General features: G+C 53.6%; 2 protein-coding genes across 7 annotated transcripts; one reads left to right on the top strand and one right to left on the bottom strand.

Moving 5' to 3' along the window:
* Positions 1 to 135: 135 nt before the first annotated feature.
* On the bottom strand, positions 136 to 13,790 carry DCTN4 (dynactin subunit 4). 3 transcript variants are annotated; one of them, XM_072872092.1, is made up of 13 exons: positions 13,591 to 13,790; positions 11,807 to 11,877; positions 11,198 to 11,376; positions 10,228 to 10,271; positions 9,356 to 9,463; positions 7,717 to 7,790; positions 7,244 to 7,356; positions 5,784 to 5,893; positions 4,687 to 4,760; positions 4,196 to 4,250; positions 3,599 to 3,706; positions 3,101 to 3,198; positions 136 to 2,364 (listed from the first exon to the last, which is right to left on the bottom strand). In XM_072872092.1, the coding sequence occupies exons 1-13, from the start codon at positions 13,723 to 13,725 to the stop codon at positions 2,151 to 2,153; spliced, it is 1,383 nt and encodes a 460-aa protein (XP_072728193.1). In that variant the 5' UTR covers positions 13,726 to 13,790; the 3' UTR covers positions 136 to 2,150. The 3 variants fall into 3 exon arrangements, with proteins under 3 accessions (XP_072728193.1, XP_072728195.1, XP_072728194.1); XM_072872094.1 differs by lacking the exon at positions 13,591 to 13,790 and adding an exon at positions 12,733 to 13,202; XM_072872093.1 differs by lacking the exon at positions 13,591 to 13,790 and adding an exon at positions 12,698 to 13,202.
* Positions 13,534 to 18,195, top strand: SMIM3 (small integral membrane protein 3). 4 transcript variants are annotated; one of them, XM_072872095.1, is made up of 3 exons: positions 13,552 to 13,689; positions 14,235 to 15,546; positions 16,659 to 18,191. In XM_072872095.1, the coding sequence occupies exons 2-3, from the start codon at positions 15,299 to 15,301 to the stop codon at positions 16,837 to 16,839; spliced, it is 429 nt and encodes a 142-aa protein (XP_072728196.1). In that variant the 5' UTR covers positions 13,552 to 13,689; positions 14,235 to 15,298; the 3' UTR covers positions 16,840 to 18,191. The 4 variants fall into 4 exon arrangements, with proteins under 4 accessions (XP_072728198.1, XP_072728196.1, XP_072728199.1 ...); XM_072872097.1 differs by lacking the exon at positions 14,235 to 15,546 and having other exon boundaries at positions 13,534 to 13,689; positions 16,659 to 18,195; XM_072872098.1 differs by lacking the exons at positions 13,552 to 13,689; positions 14,235 to 15,546 and adding an exon at positions 15,960 to 16,347 and having other exon boundaries at positions 16,659 to 18,195.
* The last annotated feature ends 2,185 nt before the right edge of the window (positions 18,196 to 20,380 follow it).

Consider the following 20,380-nt stretch of genomic DNA (forward strand, 5'->3'; position numbering starts at 1 on the left):
CAGCGGGAACGGGGGGGGACACGGGGGACCGACCATTGGGAGCGGGGGGGGGGGGGGCGGGTGCTTAGCTTTTTAAAAAAAAAAAAAAAAGTATTATTTTCTAATGCACCGCAGCGTAAGAACCAGCGCACAGAATCCGAGAGCCACGTTTGCTTTATTGAAGGTCACTACACGACGTCAAGCAGTAAGGCGACAGTCGCCTGTCGGGAAGGAGCGAGACGAGGGGCGAGTGCTCCGGGGAGCAGGGGCAGGGGCAGGGACAGGCCGACACCTTTCCTATCGCCTACAAGCACCTACGGGGAGGGGAAAAGCTCACCGAGCTAATTAGACCGCTCAGAATACCATAAATCAACGCACCTTTTTGTTTTCGGTGAGGGACCGAGCGTTCACAAGCACACACCGGCCCAGCGGTGGGGGGACAGCAGCCCCCAGCCCCAGCGGGACCCCGGGCGGCTGCTCGAGGCCTCGGCCAGCCGCCAGCTCGTCCCTGGAAGGCTCTTGTCCATATTAGTGTCGCAAGTGTAGCAGCTATTTCGGCTACTGAAGAGGAGAAGTCACGGCCACAGGTGAAGTGCTTTGTTATCTGGACAGGTAAAGCGGCAGCAGGCGCTAGCAGTAGACATTAGCTACGAAGTACAAGTCTTAAACTCATGCCGTACATCCGTGTGTAACCTACACAAAGTTGTAAACGTTATGCCTCGCCGCTTTGAGACCCGCTGCAGGATCTAGGCTGTAAGGCGTGCGTCCCCCCGGGCACACCAAGGCAGGTTTCTCGCGCTAAGGGAGATGTTTTCGGGTGCTACACCACCACCTCCCCCGGAGAGCAGGCGGCCTCATCCCACCCTCCTGCCCAGGGGATTTGCAGCTCCAGGCTGGAAGAACCATGGCACAAGTGTCTCGAGCAACACAGCCGTGGCTGGCTGGCATTCAAGCCTTTCCCAGCACGGCAGCGCATCAAAGCCCATCAGAAATGTTTAACGAAGGTCAATGTCTGAACTGGGAGTGCTCTGCAGGAAAAGCGATCTCACCCGCTTGCGCTAAGCGATGCAATTACTAGTAATTCAGTATCCTGGATACACTGCTCTTCATTACTGAGTTTAGCTTGGACTATGACCAAATTACACCCCAGATAAATTACCTCATGGTACAGCGTACGCTAGTTAACGTGTAACTGTCTTTCCACCTTTATACCTCCCTCCCACCCACCCTAACTGGAAAAAGTCAGAGTATGAACTCAAACAGCCACTGTAGTTTTATGTATACCAGATCTAATCTTAACTCTCCCAGTTTCATACTCTGATCGTTACCCCTATTAACACACATTAATTGATCTGAAGACTGCCAGGCGGCCTCTCTGGAGCATCCCTGCCTCAGTAAAGAGCTGTACCAGAACCTGAATTCCCAGCTCGTAGCGCATCGTGCTACCACATCCACCTGTGACACAGCAGGCTGACAGCGGGCTTGGTTGCCAGTCAAATCCAGGAACACTACAGTACACTACGTTTTGAGTTTAAAGGCAAACTGATCGTTTCCTTTGTGAAAACAGATCTATCACCTTGGCTAAGCAAACTACATATGCCAGAGTGGTAGGGTTGGATGTCCCAATCCCCCACAGCTGAGGTCTCCTACGAGGAAGCAGAAAACCAAAATAAAGCATCATGCTGCTGCCAATAACTTGCCAATAACGCAGCAGACACGGCCATCTCTTAAAACGTTTGTTCGGGAGGGGCATAGCTCTGTGCGAAAAAGAATTTGTTCACTATTGAGTATGTAACATCAGGTTTGTGGGCTGACACGAAGAAAGAACCATATGGGTTCTTTTCGGTTGATGAAACCAAATTCGGCCAGGTGTAGTGCAAATCTGGAGAAAGCGAGATCCTTCTCTCTGCTGAAACACGTGCTGCAAGTTAAACTAGCCTGTGGCGGTGTGGGGAAGCAGAGCGGTAGTTAGTGGGCACTACGACAAGAGGAGAGAGAACAAACCATCCCAAACCACGGCACCCTCAGCCACCTCCTTGCAGGCTGGCTGGGGCCCGTGGCACACACCCACACATCACAAAGGAGCTCTCACAGAACGCTTCACCAGGTGCTTTCTTCACTGTAACAGTCCATCCTGCGACCAGCCGTCGGGGCGCAAGCGTTGGGAGCGTTTATGGGAGCACTGGACCGAGGCTGAGCTCCACGTGATGGGTGAGCCAGACGACCCCAGAGGTATGATCGCCTTCCTCGCTGGGCCGGATTAGACCAGTGAGGTTTTTAAACTCGTGCTTCATCTTGAAACTCACGGTCACTTCGCCCTCTTCTTTCTGTGGGGTGACCTTGATGAAAACTCCTACCTTATTGGCTTTTCTGAAGGCAATAACGCTGCAAGGCAGAAAACAAAAGAACACTGGGTCAGCCAAGTTCTCAAACAATTGTTCCGAGAGATTTATTCAGACACCACCTGAGAGATGCTCAGTTTATGGCCCATGGGCTGAATATGCCCTGCTAGAACAGCTGCCCTGCTTTGTAGCTTACTCCCCGCTGCTCTTCTTGCAGGGGGGCCACAGCCCCTCCTGCCTCCCGATCAGAACGTGGGCACCCCCTTTATGCTGACAGCTGCTGGCACATCCATCAGACAGAACATGCCTGCTTTGGCCATGGGAGTTCTGTACCCTGCTGTGCAGCGGGGAAGGGCCATAATATACAGCTCAAGTTGCTCTGTAAGAGGCTGCAGAACGTATTCCATTTTGAAGGCTGGGGGCAATTCTGTCACACACCCTACTGTGTAGTTCTCACCGCTACCGTGAATCCCCTGCTTGCAAAGGAAAGGATTACACAGAGTATTCCTGGAGAGAATTAGTACCACCACCTATAACTCAACTGCTGTAACAGCACACCTTGCCTCAAAGGGAAGAAATGTCTCCTGAATAGTCCAAACCACAAGCAGAATAACTTGCATTGCTGATATCTGACTCCCCCAAAAAACCACCACCACCACCCCGAGGAAAACCTGAAAAAAAACCCCAAAACATGCTGAAGACAGAGAGGAGAGCGAGTTACTTGGTTGAAGTGCCAAGTTTTTAAGGGACAGGATCCCCACAGGACAGACAACACTCACTCAGGGTCATCCTGGAAGTCTTGAGGCTCTGCCAGCTCATCATATTCTGCCGCAGCATCTTTGCCAGCCAGAATAAGTTCCTTGGGAGGAACTGCCACCTGAAACAGAGCACGAAGAGAAGAAGCCTTTCAGCACTGATCACCACCTACACTGTGAGCAGGAGAGAGCCCTCCCCTTCTGAGGGCTGCTTTACTACAGTTTAACAGAAAAGTGATTCATCCTCGGCTTTCCTCCACTCTGGTACCAGCTGGTTACCACTCTACCAGTGAAGTCGTGTATTTCTCCCTTGGGTTCCGGATCTCATACAACAGACACAATTTCAAAATACTTTATGAACCGATGTTTACATCGGTGACAGTCATTTAAGCTCCAAGGAGGAAAATGCAACACAGTCAGCAGGGACTGAAGGACATATGAAAAGCGTGACCTGTGGAAGGATAAATGGTAATGGAAAGCCTTGGAAGAGGCCTGGGCTCACACAGCAGGACGGTACCATACCTTGGCAGTGCTGTTGATGTTATCAGGGTCTCCCTCCTCACACTCCAGCAGTGTGACATGCGTGATGTTCTCCACTGGATTGGTCAGAGTCAGAAGGACTTGGCTCTCCTGGGGAGATTCAGGAATCACAGTTCAAGAAGCAATTACTCTAAAATTCATTGTTATTGTTAGCACCTCCATCTTCTGTGACTGATTAACGCCTTCAAAAATTGCATCACATATCCACGGATAACAATGGATAATGAACACCTCCCGTCCATGAGAAAGGTGTCAATGCCATGCAGCACTCTTTCTTAATATAAGAAACACACATCTTTGGAATCTAGCCAAGATCTCAACTCCACACCTTTTATTCTTCAGATATTGGTGTGTGCTTGTGATGCCAGATGTCACACTGCATGGTACTCTACTCCTGCAGAGTGATGAGTTCATGCAGTGTTATTCTGACTACTCCCTTAAACCCTGCACCCTCTCTAAATGGAGTGAGTGAAGCCCTCAGGGAACAATCATCACACCATGTCATCTTCCAAAAAGATCCCACATCCACACCTCCCGGCTCTGTCTCACCCTAAGACGTTTCTAGAAAAAACTACTGACCTTCATGTAGCGCAGGTTGGGAATAGACATGATTCTCACTTCAGGAATATAGTTACTACAAGAAGAACAAAGCAAATTACCATGATGGACTGTGTTGCTGTTTATAACCTACCTCTTGAAGTAGAGGAATGTATTCACAGACATCCATCTAACTCATTCAATGCTATTAGAGCTTAGCTTACATTAAAAAGAAAAACGAAGTGCCCTTTTGCTATATAAACCTAATCCTACAGACTCCTGCTACCATGCAGGGCTGGCACAGCATGCAGTGCCTTTTTCAAACTGCTAAAGTCTTCAGCAAGCTTTTTAGTAGATCAGGAAGCAAACGTACTACAGATAAGCTAAATATATTTAAAAAGGTGATTACACCATCCTAAGAGATGACACAACCACACAAGAGGTCAAATCAAGAGTACAAAAGAAAGGAAAATAGAAGGCATTTACTACGTATTGATAGGCATTGTTCTCCCCAGTACCCATATCTTACTTACACAGCAACCAGCTGGATCTTGAATTTGATGGATGTTGGATTGAATTCCGGTTTGCTCAGGTTATGTTCACATCGCTAGACACAAAGATATTTTAGTCAGCACCAAAAGACAGCGTCCAGTCACACACCAAAGAATCAGAGCTGCAAGCACAGTGCCACTGGCCACGGCATTACCAGCCTCTAGCACAGCGCACATAAAAACTACCTCGGGATGCGTGTAGCCGTAGCTGTGTCAAGTTATTGATACTCCAAAAATGTCATATCCAGCACTATCAGTGCAATCTCAGAAACATGAGATTTGGAACCAGGCCTAAAAACACTTGGACACCCACTGACTGCAGCAGGAAGAAGGCACAAATACCTGCAAGCCCTTTGACTTACACTTCAGAATCTATTAAAAAAACAAACAGCTGGAACTCAAGACTGATCTCCTCATAAACTACTCTTTGAACACAGGCTCAGCCTGACATTACTTATTTCTGAGAAAATATTCTGCATTTGCAAAGCATTCTGCATCTTAAATACTTAAAAGATTATTGCTCTACTACTCTAGGAACTAGATAAATATCCCAGTTTCACTAAGAAAGCAAGCAGCTTTTTAAAGACCATGTAGTACGCCAACAGCAGAACTTGGATGTAATTCTTGCCAATTGTCACTTCCCAGCTCTCTGCTTTTCTTCTCTGAAATAACCTCTTTCCGCCTTCACTCTAAGGGCATCTTCAGTATTCTACAGTGCCTCTCCCTAATGTTTGCTGACTTGATTTTTGTCTTCAGTAATAGCAGAAATTTTTAAATTCCGACTGTACTGGCAGCCTTCTATGATTCCTTGGATAGGCAGAGCACACAGACCCTTACGCAAAACCACCTTTGTATCTTAATGCATCTTTGACAATATTGTCTCCCTTTCACAATATTCACGTCAGAGATGCAACAGTCTCCTTCGTCTCCTAGTGCTGTTACCAGTAATTTGGTTGGGAACTTTCAACACCCAGAAGCATTTGAGCAGTTTATTTTAAGAAGAAACACACAGCCCATATCCCACAATCCCCAGTTCTGTGAGCCTAGAAAAAGCATTTTTTAAATATTTAATTACCTACCCGACAGCGCAGCGAGCGTTTGATCAGGAGGTGCTTATGACGTGGGTACAGCTGGGAAGCACAGATCGGCTGGAAGTCAGGCTGCAGCAGACGCTGACGCAGAGTCGTCACTGGGTGCACAACAGAAATCAAGACCAAATTAACGTCTCGCTCAGGCACTGAAACTTGAGCTAGATTGTATGCATGCACTGGCCTAAGAGCAAGTATGCCATGTGCTGTGTGCAGACATGCTACAATCTAAGAAACTTAAATTCACCTGCACCCAATAATTCAGAAGCCACTGGCAAGTATCCCTGTTTCTAGCAGTGAATGAATGGAAGGTAAGAGTTGTAGAAAGGGCTGCCCTGACCGGGCACGGTAACACTAGAGCAACGTCAATGTCAGCCCAGGAGAAACAAAGGACCCTGATCTCTATTCAAAGCTCAGCTGGGGTGGAAACAGAATTTTGTAATCATCTAGAAAGTAAGTTCTTTCCCCTCCACAGGCAAATCAGTTTTCATAGCTTTGTTGCCCTCACAGCTGGGTGCTGCACAAGTACAATATACAGCTTCTCAGCAAGGAGTTTGCATAACTCAGACTCACGCATAGAATTAGTGACTACATAGTTCCCAAGGCAAGGAACTCCAGCAGCCAAACTTCCCATGGGCTTCTCCCAAAAAAACAGGCTCCTCACTGTTCCCAGTGTCTAACAGGCAGTGAGCCACCTGGCAGCCTTTCCCTCACTGTGGGGAACCATGAAAGTTGTCTTCTTTACCAGCATCATACTCTCACAATGCTGACAGTCTCATGAGAAAAGGAGACCAAGACGATCTACCCCTTTCCATACACCTTTCAGGAATTAATATTGGCAGACCTTGTAGGCCTGCAGGGCTACCAAGAACATCTGTCCTACTTAGAGCCACCTCAGCAGAAAGTCCACATCGCTTCTTGTACCTGCTGTTTTATCCCATTCGCTCCCAAGTTTCGTTGACCAATTTACAACATTTACTGATGAAATCATGAGCCAGCTAAATAACTGGCAAGTGTATGCAAGCTGTTCCAAGCTGATGTCAAAGTAATGCGCAATTGTTACTTAACAGGTCAGTTAAGGTTCCAACACCCCAGTAGCTCAGCTACTGGGGTGTTGGAACCTTATTTCCTGCTATTATTTGAAAAAGGACGTCAGCTCTTTTCTCCACCCAAAAGTTGACACTTCACATGCAGAGAAATTAAGGTCAGCAAGAAAATGAAACAACCGTTAAGAGGCCTGACGTATTTGGCTCTGAACTTTCCATGTACAACATGAAGCTGAGGCTGCATTCAAAATTACCATTTAAAAAGTCACAAATTTCCCACCATTTCAATCCCAGCATAAAAATTACTAAAACCTCAGGCCATTAGGAACCCCACAGACAAGTTTCCAGGCACTGCCCATGTTATAAAATGTAAGGGCAAGAAGTGACAGAATATTAAGGTGCTACCTTCTGTCAGATTGATTGGTCTCGTGTAGTAATCCTCAGGAAGAGGTTCCACTTCTTCCACTGCATCAGCTGGCTCAATCTTGATCTCCTTCTGGTCCTCTCCTTCTTTCAGCCTGAAGCAAAGTGAGGGACAACTTGGTCATAAAATATGGCACGCATGCTCTGACAGACAGCAACAGCGGTAACTGCATTATAACACAGAAGGCAGCGAGAGCTGAGATTGCAAGACAATAGTAACTGCACAAGGACGTGAGCAGTCACTTGTTTCTATTAGGAGAAAGCAAAACATCTGGAGCTGCTGCACAGAGATGCCCGAGGATTTGACATCTCTCTAATGCTCCAAAGAAGAAAGCTCCTGTCGCTGCTGTCTCCTAATATGTTCATCATCTTTCTGAAGTTGTTTTACTGTTCTCTAGGAGGTTGCCTACACCTCCTGTCCTTCCCACAAAGGTAACCCCAACCCTGAGACTCACGAGAGTCCAGCAAGGGCACTGATCGGTGCTCCGGGCCTCTGGCGTTGAAGCCTGGTTCCCAAGCCATATTTGTCCTATAAGGAAAAAAGGAACTGTTAGCTTCAGGTCTGCTTCCTGCCAGGACAAAAAGACCTACTGCAAACTCATCCTTTGAGCTGCATGACAAGCATAGGGAGACAAGCAAAGGAAAGCAAAAAGGGAAAGGTATTCAATGCTTCCCAAGATTTTTTTTCTGCTCAAACTGTTAGTAAGGAGAAAACAATTACCACTGCACTGCAGACGGGGAGAGACAGATGTGGCTACCACTTATAAAGCTTTTGCTCTTTCCTTAAATCACCAGCCTGCACTACTGACACATTTGTCCCTTGATCTTCTCTTCAGAGCAACTGCATGTCAAGTAGTGGAGAATGAGAGCTCAACCGCCAAAAAACCTGGGCCAACATGGGTACGCATCCATCTGAAATGCTCTGAGGCACTACTAGAAGCAGCTGGAAGGTTCAACCTACAAGAAGCCTTGTTACCTACAGGTCTCTCTTGCCAGGCACCACCAATTGGAAGGAATAGCTGAGCTACTCCTCAGCTTTCTACAGCTGAACTGCACACAGGGTGCTTGGAGGCAAAAATCTTCCTTCGGGGCAGGACTGAAAACCTGAATTCTCACCAAATGAGAAATCTGAGCATCAGCCTACCCTGGTGATTTTTCAAGGATCAGAAGATTAATGTTAGTGGCATTTGCCTCAGGCAGACAGATAGCTGCGTCTCAGCCAAGCTTTGTGAAGGACTGCTTTTCAAGTGTGCGTTACTTACCCAGAGACACCACCCTGTTCGTAAGCTAACAAAAAAACATTTTTTTTGTAACAAATGTTACCCTCTAACTAGTTAGCCTTCAGGTGCGTTTGTTCTAGGCACATCCAAGTCAGAGACCCCGAGGCAAGGTGAAGAGTAGGATCTGTTACTGCCTTTCAGTTGGTACCATGAGAGCTTTAACACCAGCAGAAACTGTGAAAAGACTTACCACTACGTGTATAGTGTGTTGCTGTGGAGAGCCCCCAAAATAGCAGCAGGTAGCAACGGAGACAAAAAATGCAGCCATAAGACACAAGCAAGGGCACAGAGCAAGCACAGTTCATTGAGAAGTAGCAAGCATATGCAGAGTCACCCAGCTAAACAAAAGTAAGCATTTACCTGCCAGTTACAATAAACAAGTCATTCAGGCCGCAACCAAGTCTTAAGGTTAATTTCAGTTGAGACTTCATGCAGAAAAGTGCCAGACAATCCTGACCTAACTGTCACTGAGTTGTGGTATGCAACTGTCCTGAGAAAGAGCTACCACTGGTATCGTGACTGCGGTTGCACTGCATTTCACTGCTGGATAACATATTCCTTTGCATGGCAAGTATAAACCCTTCTGGCATTATCAGAGAGGACTATTAGAGAGAGAGGAAATGTAATACACAAGAATGAGTGTAAAACTACTTGTCCCCAAAGAAACCCATGCGCCCCAGCACATTTTCTTCAGGTTGTTCTCAATAAAAAAAAAGCTGAGTAGCCCTACTGTGCTACCAACTATCTAATCTTCCAAGCTGAGGTTGTTGTGCATTACTTTTCCTGCTCTGAGAGCACAGTACTCTCAGCTCACCGAAAAGGCCAGGGGCATGTAGTTTCGGCGCCGCACCAGCTTCTTCCGGTCCCGCTCGATCTTCTCTTTCTGAGCCAACTGCTGGTAGTACTCAACCAGTTTGTTAATCTGGAGGGATGAAAAGGAAGAGATACCCAGTGAACGGGGAACAAATGCCAGATCAGCTGCTATTTGCTTGTGAACAAGCTGGGGGTCCTGCTACTTGTTTCACTCTGTTCCTAGTACTAGCTGTATTTTGAAGGATACACGTTAAAGAAGCCTGTGCGTCTTAACATGTCTTAACCCACAATGCAGGTGACAAACTGACCCTCCTTTGGGAATGACATCTATCGGAGAGCAGTGTCCAATTCTCACTTTGCAGTTAGGCAACTGAGACTTTGTTCATGCATCTTCCATGACTGGACAGAGTTAACGTCCTGTGGCCAAAAATGAGCAATTTGGATTAGTGGAGCAAGTGGCATCCTTCCCCCCCCACAAAGCTGATCACATTTAGCGTAGAGCCCTAACTGGTGACAGGGAAGGGCAGTAAAGGTGCAGCTCTGTTTTCCAGATCCCAGACACACTCTTGATCGGAAAACAGCTTTTTTCACATACATACGCAGCACATTCATTGGTGTCGTTTTAACCACACTATTAGATATGATGTTTTCAACCGAGTTTCTTCTGAAAAGGAGATTGTATACTGCAGTAACAGGAGAGCCTCTAGGAGGCCTTCCTTCCATTGAATTCAGTCAAGGTGGAGATTAGGAACTGGAACTGGTATCTGAAGGATTATATAGATGCAGAAAAAGTGATTGAGAGGGCCTGGTGTCTCTAACAGCTCCTTCTAGCTGATGCATCTCAGCCTAAGCGTGGCCTTCCCCCTCACTCACCCTCTGTGTGTGAGGATTCTCCGGCTCCTGCCAACCACCACTAGCTGCATGAGAAAGAGAAAAAACAAAGTCCTCAGGAGAAGATTTCCAGACTCCACACAGAAATCACATCTAACACCCATCTATCTCGGTCTTACTCATGAAATACGACATTCCCTATTTTTGCTACACTTACCATTGCAATTCTTTAAGTTTACACCTGCACAAATATATGCCTCTGAAAGCTTTTCACAGGCAGGTTTGGGCTGAAGGAGCTTCACCAGCTTTTATGCTCTGTTTTTAAACAACTGCTGTTTGAGAGAGACTCAGGACAGCATCTAGGAGTCACTTTAGCAGCAGGTACGCGAGTTTACAAGAACAGTCTCTTATTACTGGCTGCCCATGTCCCTGCATCTTCAGCTCCCAGCCTTCAGTCACATAAACACTGGAAGTCAGAGGATCTGCTTGGTCTACTCAGCCCCATTTCTGGAGCCCGACAGATATTTTCTGCATGTCTTATGCACCAAGAAATAGATGAAAGCTTTGTTCCAGTGCTGTCATAAATAGAAAAACCAAGTACAAACACTGACTAGCAACCCTGGAATAAGCCTAAGCAAACAAAAGTGACAGAAAATAAATTAGATGTTTATGCTGTCAGACAGAGTGGCTTCAAAGTCTCTGAAGGTATACAAACAAGGTCTCAACTGTGGGGAGAGCGCACCAACTAAAAAAGCCCCTCGTTTGACAGCTTTCTCATTAGTCAGGTAACACAAGCATGGAAGTGGGTCACATGTTGCACTAACTCATCTCAGCTCTTCAGATGATACTTCAGCAACAAACTGTTCTCCTGTGAATTTTCAACTGTGACTCAAAACCTGGACAGATATTACGTATATGGTACAGCCAGAAATTAATTTGATTATCTGTTACCTTCAAAACACATACTGGGCTCCTGCTGTTACTCAGTTTTCTGTCTTTGACTGTCACTTACCGACAGATTTATCTGCCATGCCCACATCCCGGGAAGTCCAGCGGCAAAATCCACAGGCCAAGTAATATGCTTTCTTCATGGTAGTCTTGGCCGGGTCATCAGGGAGTGGAGCGGGAATGCTCGTGGCCCGGGTGGAAAGGGTGTGCATGCAGCAGGGGCAGTCAAAGCAGTTAGCACACCTGTAAAGAGGAAGGCCTATAAGACAGTGTTCTGACAAGGATCCCAGGCTGAGGAAAATGCTCTCAACAAGCAGATCAAGATTAAACCAACAGACCTTTTCAGCTTATGCAACAGCATTAGGGAAAAGGGGCAACAGAGTCATCAACAGAAACAGGAGGGGTTCAGAGTCAACATAAGAATGGTGACAGTGAGCAATACTGGGTGATACTAAAAAACCCTTTGTATTGTGAGAGCAGGTCATCAAAAAAACTAGAACACGAAGAGCACGATACCTCATGGAAAGACACTTATTCCCCAAAACAGACTAAAAGGTAACAAGAAGCGATGTTATTTTTGAAGAGAGTTTCAGATGCACGTGATCAGGTATTGATTAAGGAAGGAGCCGTTTAAAATCGTGAGTCTTGATGAAAAAAGCCAAAGTGACCTTACCTATTCTTTTTTAGCTTGGCTTCAGCTGAAGGCATGTTTTCCAGGCAGCTGGGGCAGTAGTGAGAGTCCACCTGATGAACAAGACGGTCACATCACACTTCCTGGCACGTGTTTGTCTAGACAGCATGCTGGCAGCAGCCTGAAACTCTGCCGCACAATTTAACAAGGCTTTGTGTCTGACAACAGACAGATGAAGTCAATGAAGACTTGAGACATCTTTTTGGTATCTGAAACCTTAGCCCATCTCAGCCAAATTTTGATCTTTAATAATGTAAGTCAGAAGGTTTCCTAAGTCAGGATAGATTAAACTACTCCGCCTAGTAAATGGAAAAAGGACAACTGCGTATTTTGCGGTCACAAGAATTTAACTTTCCAGCTTTAACAGCAGGTTTTAACATGCTATTTTCCATTTATATCTACATTTATTCTGCCCTTGTACTTACACTGGTCAGAAATCCATGCATTTCAGAAAACGTTTTGTATCTGTCTGTTGTCACAAACTAATTTTGCTAATTAAAAGAAGAGGAGCAAGAAGGGGGTCCCCTTCCTGAAGAAGAAAACCAAACTTATCGTTAAACATGGAAATGCACAATGACTGCACTCATGACGTCATGGAGGATTCACGACAGATGCAGCCTGGTGACAAATCTATTTTCTGCTCTTCAGAGGCTTTGACGTTCATAAAGAGATACCTCTTCTGAGGGTTGCATGGTCATTTTTTCAAGGTTTTTCAAATCTACCGTAATGTCTTAATTGACCCAGACTTCCACAAAACCAATTTTACCAATTTTATTATGACGACCTGAGAAGTCACACGAGCAGCCCCAGGATCAAGGCTTGCCCGTGTCCTGCTCTGCACAAAAGCAGTGCTCCTCGCAGGCCCCCACGCACCGGCAGACTATCGCCCCAGCCCGATGACGACGTACAGCTTAAGGCTTCAGCCATTCCTGGACAAAGAACAAACCCTCCGCAGCAGAAATCCCACTGTACAACGTGAGGAGGAAGCTCGTCCAGGTGGAAATAAATTCACACCAAAGACTCTCAGCCCCGACTTCATTCTCAAAACAAGGGCGATGCTCTCGGGCCTCAGCACGCCGAAGGCGTGGGTTTGTCACTTCGACAGCAAGCGCTGCAAACGCCACCTCATCCAGCAAATCCCGGCAAGCCCTGGGGGCCGTCCGAGAGCAGCTCTCCCCCCGTCAGACAGCACCAGCCCACGCCCGGGAACGGTGCGGGAGCTCCCGGCCCTGCTCGGTCTTCGCCCCAGGCCCGGCCCCACGGAGGGGTGTGGGTCGGTGGGTCTCCCTGCCCCGCCCCGGCCGGGCCCTGTGGGCATGTGTGCGTGGGAGGGGGTCCTCGTCCCCCCGGGCCGGGCCCCGTGGAGGAGCGGGGGGGGGGGGGGTGTCCCTGCTGCCCCGGCCGGGCCCCGTGGAGTGGGGGCCCGTGGGGGGAGGGGGGCACATCCCCGATGAGGGGAAGCCGCCTCTCGCGGCAGCCCCCACCCCTGGTACGGGCGCCTCAGCCAATCACAGCCCGAACTCCGCCGACGGACAATCGCGCAGAGCCAATCCAACGCAAGGCACCGCCCTTTCCTTCATCCACTGCCAATCACCCCGCTCCATGAAGGCACCGCTGTGCCCACCCCTTAGCAGCGCCACCAACCAATAGCCTAGCAGACGGCGAGCGAGCGGCAGGAGAGCCGCCCAATCGGTGCGCGCAGAGAGAGCAACGTCCCGCCCCATCGCACCCGGGCTGCGGGCGCGGCGCGGCCGGGCCACCGTTACCTCGTGCGAGACGCACTCCAGGGAGCGGAGCTCGCTGCAGTACCGGCAGAAGTACAGCTGCGACAGCGGCGCCCGCATCTCCTTCTCGCCGCGCACCAGGTACAGCACCCGCTCCGACTGCAGCAGCGACGCCATCTTGGGAGGGGGACGGCGGCCGCCGCGCCGCCGCCGTCAGACGTCACCGCCGTCAGACGTCACCGCCAGACGTCACCGCGCCGCCCCGCCCACGTGCCCCCAGGGGGCGGGGGCGGTGGCTGCCCCGCGTCCCGCCCGTGCCGCGCCGCGGCCGCGGTCACGGTCACCTGCGGGCCCGAGCTCCCGGCGCCGCCCGGAGCGTGTCCGTGCCCCGGCGGTGCCGGAGGCCGCGCTTCCCCCGCTCGGCAGGGCTTCCCCCGGGCCGCCGCAGAGCCGCGCCTTGCCCGCGGCGGGGAGGGAGAGCGGCCGCGCCCCCGCTCTGCCCGCGGCGGGGCCCTGGCTCACCCCCGTGTCCCCCTGCGAGGCTGTACGCTCGCCCGCCTGCTCCTCTGGGCTGGGAGGGGGAGCTGCTGGGGCAGCGGGGCCGGGGCCGCCAGCCTGGCTGCTCCGCACGGCCCAGAGCTGTGGTAACGCGTTCTGCTGGGCTCTTTCTGTTTCCTTTCCCTGAGCCTTCGTGCACGCTCGCTTCGCTGCCCTCGTTATTCCCCTCGGAACCCACAAGGTGCCAGACTTCTTCATACCCCAAAGGTGGGGTGGCTAGGACGGGGTGCTGACAAACCAGCACAGCAACGACAGACATCCCCGTGTGCTGGGATCTGCAGAGGAAGCGGGGAGGTCTCTGGATGCTGTGCTGTGCTGTGTGTCCAGAGGACAGAGTTTGCATCAGCAAACCGCCTCTGGTTTGCTCCTACGCACATCGCCTAAACATCTGTCACGGCCTGGCCTGCCGCGTTGTTCCCTGATACGTCTGTCCCCACATAGCGCTTGCCCGTGTGGCTCCAGAGGAAACCCTGCCCGTGAGGATCCACCACCGCTCGTGATAAAACCCCCACGTGCTTTTTATCCGGCAGCAGCAGCTGGAGGGGGACGTGCTGTTGGGACGTGCTGTCCCCGGGGGAGCGGGGAGCTGTGTGCCCGGGAAGTGCCCGGAGGCCAGGGATGTCTGAGAGCACATGGTAGTGGTTTCTGCCACCAGGAATCCAGGAGGTTCCCCCAGGAAAGGCAGGGCTGAGGGGTGCAGTGCCTGGGGTCCCACTGCAGGTGACACCGGGCTTGTGTCCCAGCAGGAAAATCAGAGCATCCCACCCTGCTTCCCAGGGCCGGCCGGCAATAGCTGCTGCTGGGTTTGCCCTTCAGCATCGCCAACGGAGCGGAATATTCCACTGGGCAGCAGAAATGCTGTCCCCAGCCGGCAGGCCAAGGTCTGCCGCCTCCCGGAGATGCTCTCTGCCCGTGCTTCTGTAAACCAGCCCTGGGGAGTGCTGGCTGGCGCCTCGCTGCTGGGGTTTTATGGACGCTTTTTGCTTTTCCCTCTTGCCCCGGGCCTCGGAGGCAAGTGGGTGCATGTGAGCCCTGCTGTTGGTGAGGCAGGAGGGGAACGGGGCAGGGGAAAAGCCCTTCATTAAGCTGTTACGCTGTGAAACGTCCCCACGGCGCCTGCCTGGCACCCGAGACCTTCGGGTTTGGCTCCGGATGGTCTCCCCCGGTGGGACCCCCGTCCTGGAGGAAAAGCATGCAACCCTCCGCCCCCATCCCCTGTCCTGGGGGGATGAGCTGGAGTCTGCTCTTGCTTTATCCCGCTGCAGAAAAAAGGTCCTGGCTGCCCTTCCTCTTCCCCTCCGCTCCCTCCCGTCCCCCCTCCCCTGCCGCCCCCCGCGGGCCGGGCCGGGCCGGGCGGGGCCAGGCGGAGGCTCCCTCCCCCGGCCGGGATCCTGCCGCCGCCGCCGCCGCTCGCCGGAGCCCAGCCGGGCAGCGCCGCAGGTAGGGGGGGCCGGGGGGCTGCTGCTACCCCTGCCGCTGCTGCTACCCCTGCCGCTGCTGCTGCCCGTGCCTCTGCTGCCCCTGCTGCCCGTGCCGCTGCTGCTGCCCCTGCTGCCCGTGCCCCTGCTGCCTCTGCTGCCCCTGCTGCACGTGCCCCTGCTGCTGCCCCTGCCGCCCCTGCCGCCCCTGCCGCCCCTGCCGCCCCTGCCGCCCCTGCTGCCGCTGCTGCCGCTGCTGCCCCTGCCGCCCCTGCTGCCCCTGCTGCCCCTGCCGCCCCTGCTGCCGCTGCTGCCTCTGCTGCCCCTGCTGCACGTGCCCCTGCTGCCCCTGCCGCTGCTGCTGCCCCTGCTGCCGCTGCTGCCCCTGCTGCCGCTGCCCCTGCTGCCGCTGCTGCCCCTGCCGCCCCTGCTGCCCCTGCCGCCCCTGCTGCCGCTGCTGCCGCTGCTGCCGCTGCCTCTCCCTCGCGGCGGGACCTCGTCGTCCCCCCTCCGGGCTGCTGGGGCCGCTGCGGGCGGGACGCGGGGCTCAGCCCGCTGCTGTCGGTCGTGCCAGTCGGCTGCCCGGCCGCCGGAGCCCCGGAGGAGAGCTGCGGGCCCCGTGGAGGGGGGGGGTGGGGAAGGCAGCGAGGAGCGGTGCCCGGTGCCGGCCCCTCAGCCCCGAGCCCTGCTGCTAATGAAGCCGTTAACTCCGTGACTCAGCAGGGGGCACCGGGGGGAGGAGGGGAGGGGTGCGAGGCTCCCCCGAAGCGAGGAGGGCTCCGGCTGCCCTGGTCCCACCGTTTCCTCACCCGGTGACCCACTCGTGAGTGACCAGCGGGACGCCTGGTTGTGGCTTTGCTTTATCGGCTCCTTTAACAGCGGTAACTATTAACAGGGAAATTTTTCCCTGGGCTTTTATCCAGCTGCATCAAAAGCATGCTATAAATCCTGGAGCTTCTCGAAGGAGCTTTTACCAAAGTCCTTTGCTCTCGAAGGAGCCTGAGGCCATGGCTGGATGTGGCTGCAGGGGTCTCCCTGGAGAGAGCAGTGGGGTGCTCAGAGCGATGGGGGGGTTTCTGGCTATGGGAGGGACGGAGGGGGCTGCCCCATCACCCCTCTGCCTCTCCCTTGCAGGATGGACCTCCCTGACCCTGCAGGTCCTGCTGCCCTCCCCAAGCACATCCTGGACATCTGGGTCATCGTCTTGATCATCCTGGCCACCATCCTCATCATGACGGCCTTGGTGCTCTGTCCGGCCACTGCCGTCATCATCTACCGGGTACGGACTCACCCCACGCGCAATGGCATCGTGTGAGGCTGTGGCGGAGGTGACGAGGGACAGCCAGCTTGCCAGGCAAGGGGCCACAGCCATGGGGCCCTGTGCTGGAGACTCTGCAGAGCTCGATGAGGCACCCTGAGAGCTGGGGAGAGATGGGCAGGAGCCGGGGAGGGTCAGCACCCAGACGCCTGCCACTGTACCTGGCTCTTGCCGAGTGAACCCACTGCCTCCTATTTACCCACCGAGCTCATGGGGACCGTCGGGGAGATGGCGGCCTGGGCACCAGCAGGGAGATGTGTGACTTTGCAGACGTGTCCAGCTAGAAACGACGCGCTCCCATGAGGCAGGCAGGCTGGTCTCGCCTTTGCTGGTGACCCCATCTCCTCCCAGGCAAGCAGCAAGGAGTGGAAATGCCCGGCAAAGTTATTTCTTCTTTGGAGTCCCAACTGTTGGGGTGGTTGGGAAAGAAGGGTCAAAGATGGATGTGGCTTCTGGTTGTGCATTTGGAGACTCGTCTAAAAGCATCAGTGACACCAGGCTTGTGTCCCAGCACGAAAACCCTGGCTGCACAGCAGACATGCAGCTGGCACCAGCTTCTCCTCTATCAGATATCTGCTGAAACTGTAGGAAAACCCTATGGGGTGCTCGGTTCCTCTGGGTCTCGCGGGGCAGAGGAGTGTGGGCAGCTCCTGCCAGCCTGCTGGCCTGCATGCCGGGTGCACTTGGTGCTCCTGCCGATAGCGAGGACTCCCACCGCTCTCCTGGCGCACTGGCCCCACTGGGGGGGTCTGTGCACCCCTTGCCTGGGCAGGCAAAGCGGGAGGAGCAGAGAGGTTCGTGCCCAGGCAGTGGCAAGGGACCATGTAAGCTCTTACGTTGCCCCTTGCTACGAAATAAATGGACTTTATTCTACACATGACCGTGTCTTGCGGCTCTGTCCACGCTACGGATGGTGTCCGGGTGCCCGTGTGGAGTATCTGAGATACTTTGCAGCCTCTCCAGAAACCCTCCCCGTGCTGACCTGCACCGCCTTGGCTCGAGGTTCCTGGGGTTCTTGCCCAGCCTTTGAGCCCGGTGGCTGCCGCCCTGGGAGGCACACTGCCAGCCTGGCCCCACACTCCGGGGTTGCAAACCCGAATCTGGCTGCAATAGCAGCAGCAACTGTCGGCGAGCGGGAAGGATCCCCAGGGACTTTCTGACGGCGGTGAGGGCTGCTTTCCTCCCACTCGGGTGACCAGCATCGCTCCCCCCCACCAGCCTTGTGCCGGGCTCTGGTGTGTGGCAGGAGTCTTGGGGCTGAAACAGCATGCTGGTGACTCACGGCGAGAAAGGTCGCGAATAATGAGATGAATCAGGCTGGGATGTGGGGAAATGCTGCGGTGATGCTGGTGGGAATTGTTTAAACCCCATTTTCTCTGCTGGAAAGAGCAATCAGCCTTGCGGTGTTGGAAACCCTGCATCTCATCCCCATGCGGCTTGATCCACGACAGCCAGCATCGGGTTTGCTTTTGGTGTTGGGGCTGGAGGTGCAGGCAATTCCCAGGGAAGCAGGACCTTGGGTGAACACCTCCCTCCCTGGGGAGGGAGCCCAGCATGGGGACGCAGCCCCCAGGGAGCGGAAACGCCTGTGCTGGAGCCGCGGGCTGCGGTTGTGCCGGGGAGGGAGCAGACACGTATTCCTTGCCCAGCCCAGAAACAAATTTCTGTTTTGAGCTGTCATCTCTCTCTCTCCCCCCTTGAGTTGCAGAATTTGAGGCAAATAACCAGAGTTATTTTCCTGTTGTTCCCCCTCTCTCCCTCCCTTGCTGGCATGGCACGGTGGCGGCAGCTGGTTGAGATTACGGCTGTGCTGGGTGGGAGCAGCCCCGGCTCTGCCTCCCCCCTGCACTCCACCCCAGCGTCCCTTCCCTGAGGACACGGTCGGGTGTGGGGACGGCCAGCGGCATCTGGCACCAGATCTGAGCAGCTTTGCTATAAGAGGAATAGGGAAGAAGCCACAAGTATTGGAGTGGTTTGAGAAGGAAGTCCGGTTTAGAGCAAAACACCCGAGGAAAAGCATGCAACCCTCCGCCCCCGTCCCACAGCCATGCCCGGTGGCTGTTCCCACCTCCCCGTGCCCCTTGTCATGAGCAGCCGGGGGGTGCGAGAGGTTTCCTTTCATGGTAGGAGTTTTCTGGGAAGTTTCAAGCCCATGGCAAACATTTCCAGGAAAGGTATTGCAAAGTCTTGGAAAGACGGGTTTGCTCATGACAACAACAAATTGCATGGAGCAAAATGGCAGTGGGGGGAGAGCAGGGAGAAGCCAGGACATTTTTAAAGCATGAAAATAGGGGCAATGGATTTAGACTGATGTGCACTGTTGAGTTGGAAATTCCTCCTCCAGGACTGAGCAAGATAAGCAAATCCCCCCACGGCCCTGGCTTCGGTGCCTGAACAGTGCTGGAGCTTGGAGGCAGCGTTTGCGTGGCGTTTTGCCGAGGAAAAATGCCTTTTCCTGCCCGTTGGAGAGCGGGTCCTGCAGCGGTGACGCTGCAGCAGGCAGGCGTGATGTGGGTGCCGAGGTGATTCAGCATCCACCAGGATGCTTCCCCGCCAGCGCCAGCGGGTGCTGGAGCATGGTGGGAGCCGGCTGCTGGCCCACAGGGGCTGCTGCTGGGGGAGGCGGATGCTGGCAGCCCCGGCGAGGAGGTGATGCAGGATGCTGGCTCTCACCTCGCCTCTGGGCAGCGATGAGAGCTGTTCCGGGGGTGCAAGCACCCGGCTCGCCTGCCTTATCCCTACTGGACGGGGCATCACGGACCCTGTGGCTCATCAGGAAGGTTGTGGGGAGCTCCAGCAGCAACTGTGCAGCAGGAGCTGACCCCAAACATCTTGGGCACTGTGGGGGAAGCATCACCTGGAGCACTGCTGATACAGGATCCAAACACAAGCCCCATTGCCCCTAAGGGAGGCTTACGGGGTCTCAAAGCACCCTCTGTGCTCCAGGCTGCAGTGGGGTGTCCAGCAGCACATCGCAAACACCGCGTCTGGTGGGCTCGTCCTTCCCCAGCCTCAGCGAGGAGCAAATCCCCGCGGGGTCGGAGCACTCGGGGGGCTCCTCATGCTGGAGGGGAGAGCAGCAGCATTCAGTGGCCACCCGTCTCCCCTCCCTTGCTTGGCAGCAGCGGGTCACCGTGTGGCCCTGCCCCTTTGGGTGGGGGGCAATGGGCCAGGGGCATTTCTGCAGGGGGCAAATCTTTGCCTGGGAGAGGAAGGGATGGGGATGCCGGAGGGGGGAGCACCCGTAGCCATAGCCCGGGGGGTGCAGGGGCACTCGGGGAGGGGGGTCCCCACTCCAAAGGGCGCTGGGCACCATGCCCAGGGGGGAGGCTGTCGTCGAACCAGGGCAGCGCCTGGGGGAGCACACGGCCTGGGGCAGGGCGGCGAGGGCTGGGCGAGCTGTGGAGGCAGCAGTGCCGGGGGAGCTGGGGCCTCTCGCCCGGCAGAGCTTGTTTTGCTTTTACCTCCCATTGCCCACCTAGAACAAAAGTTCAGAGGCTGCCCTGGGACTGAGGCCATGCCAGGCTGCCAGAGGGAA

The sequence above is a fragment of the Ciconia boyciana genome, chromosome 9, assembly GCF_034638445.1.
Source record: "Ciconia boyciana chromosome 9, ASM3463844v1, whole genome shotgun sequence".
Taxonomy (NCBI): Eukaryota; Metazoa; Chordata; class Aves; order Ciconiiformes; family Ciconiidae; genus Ciconia; species Ciconia boyciana.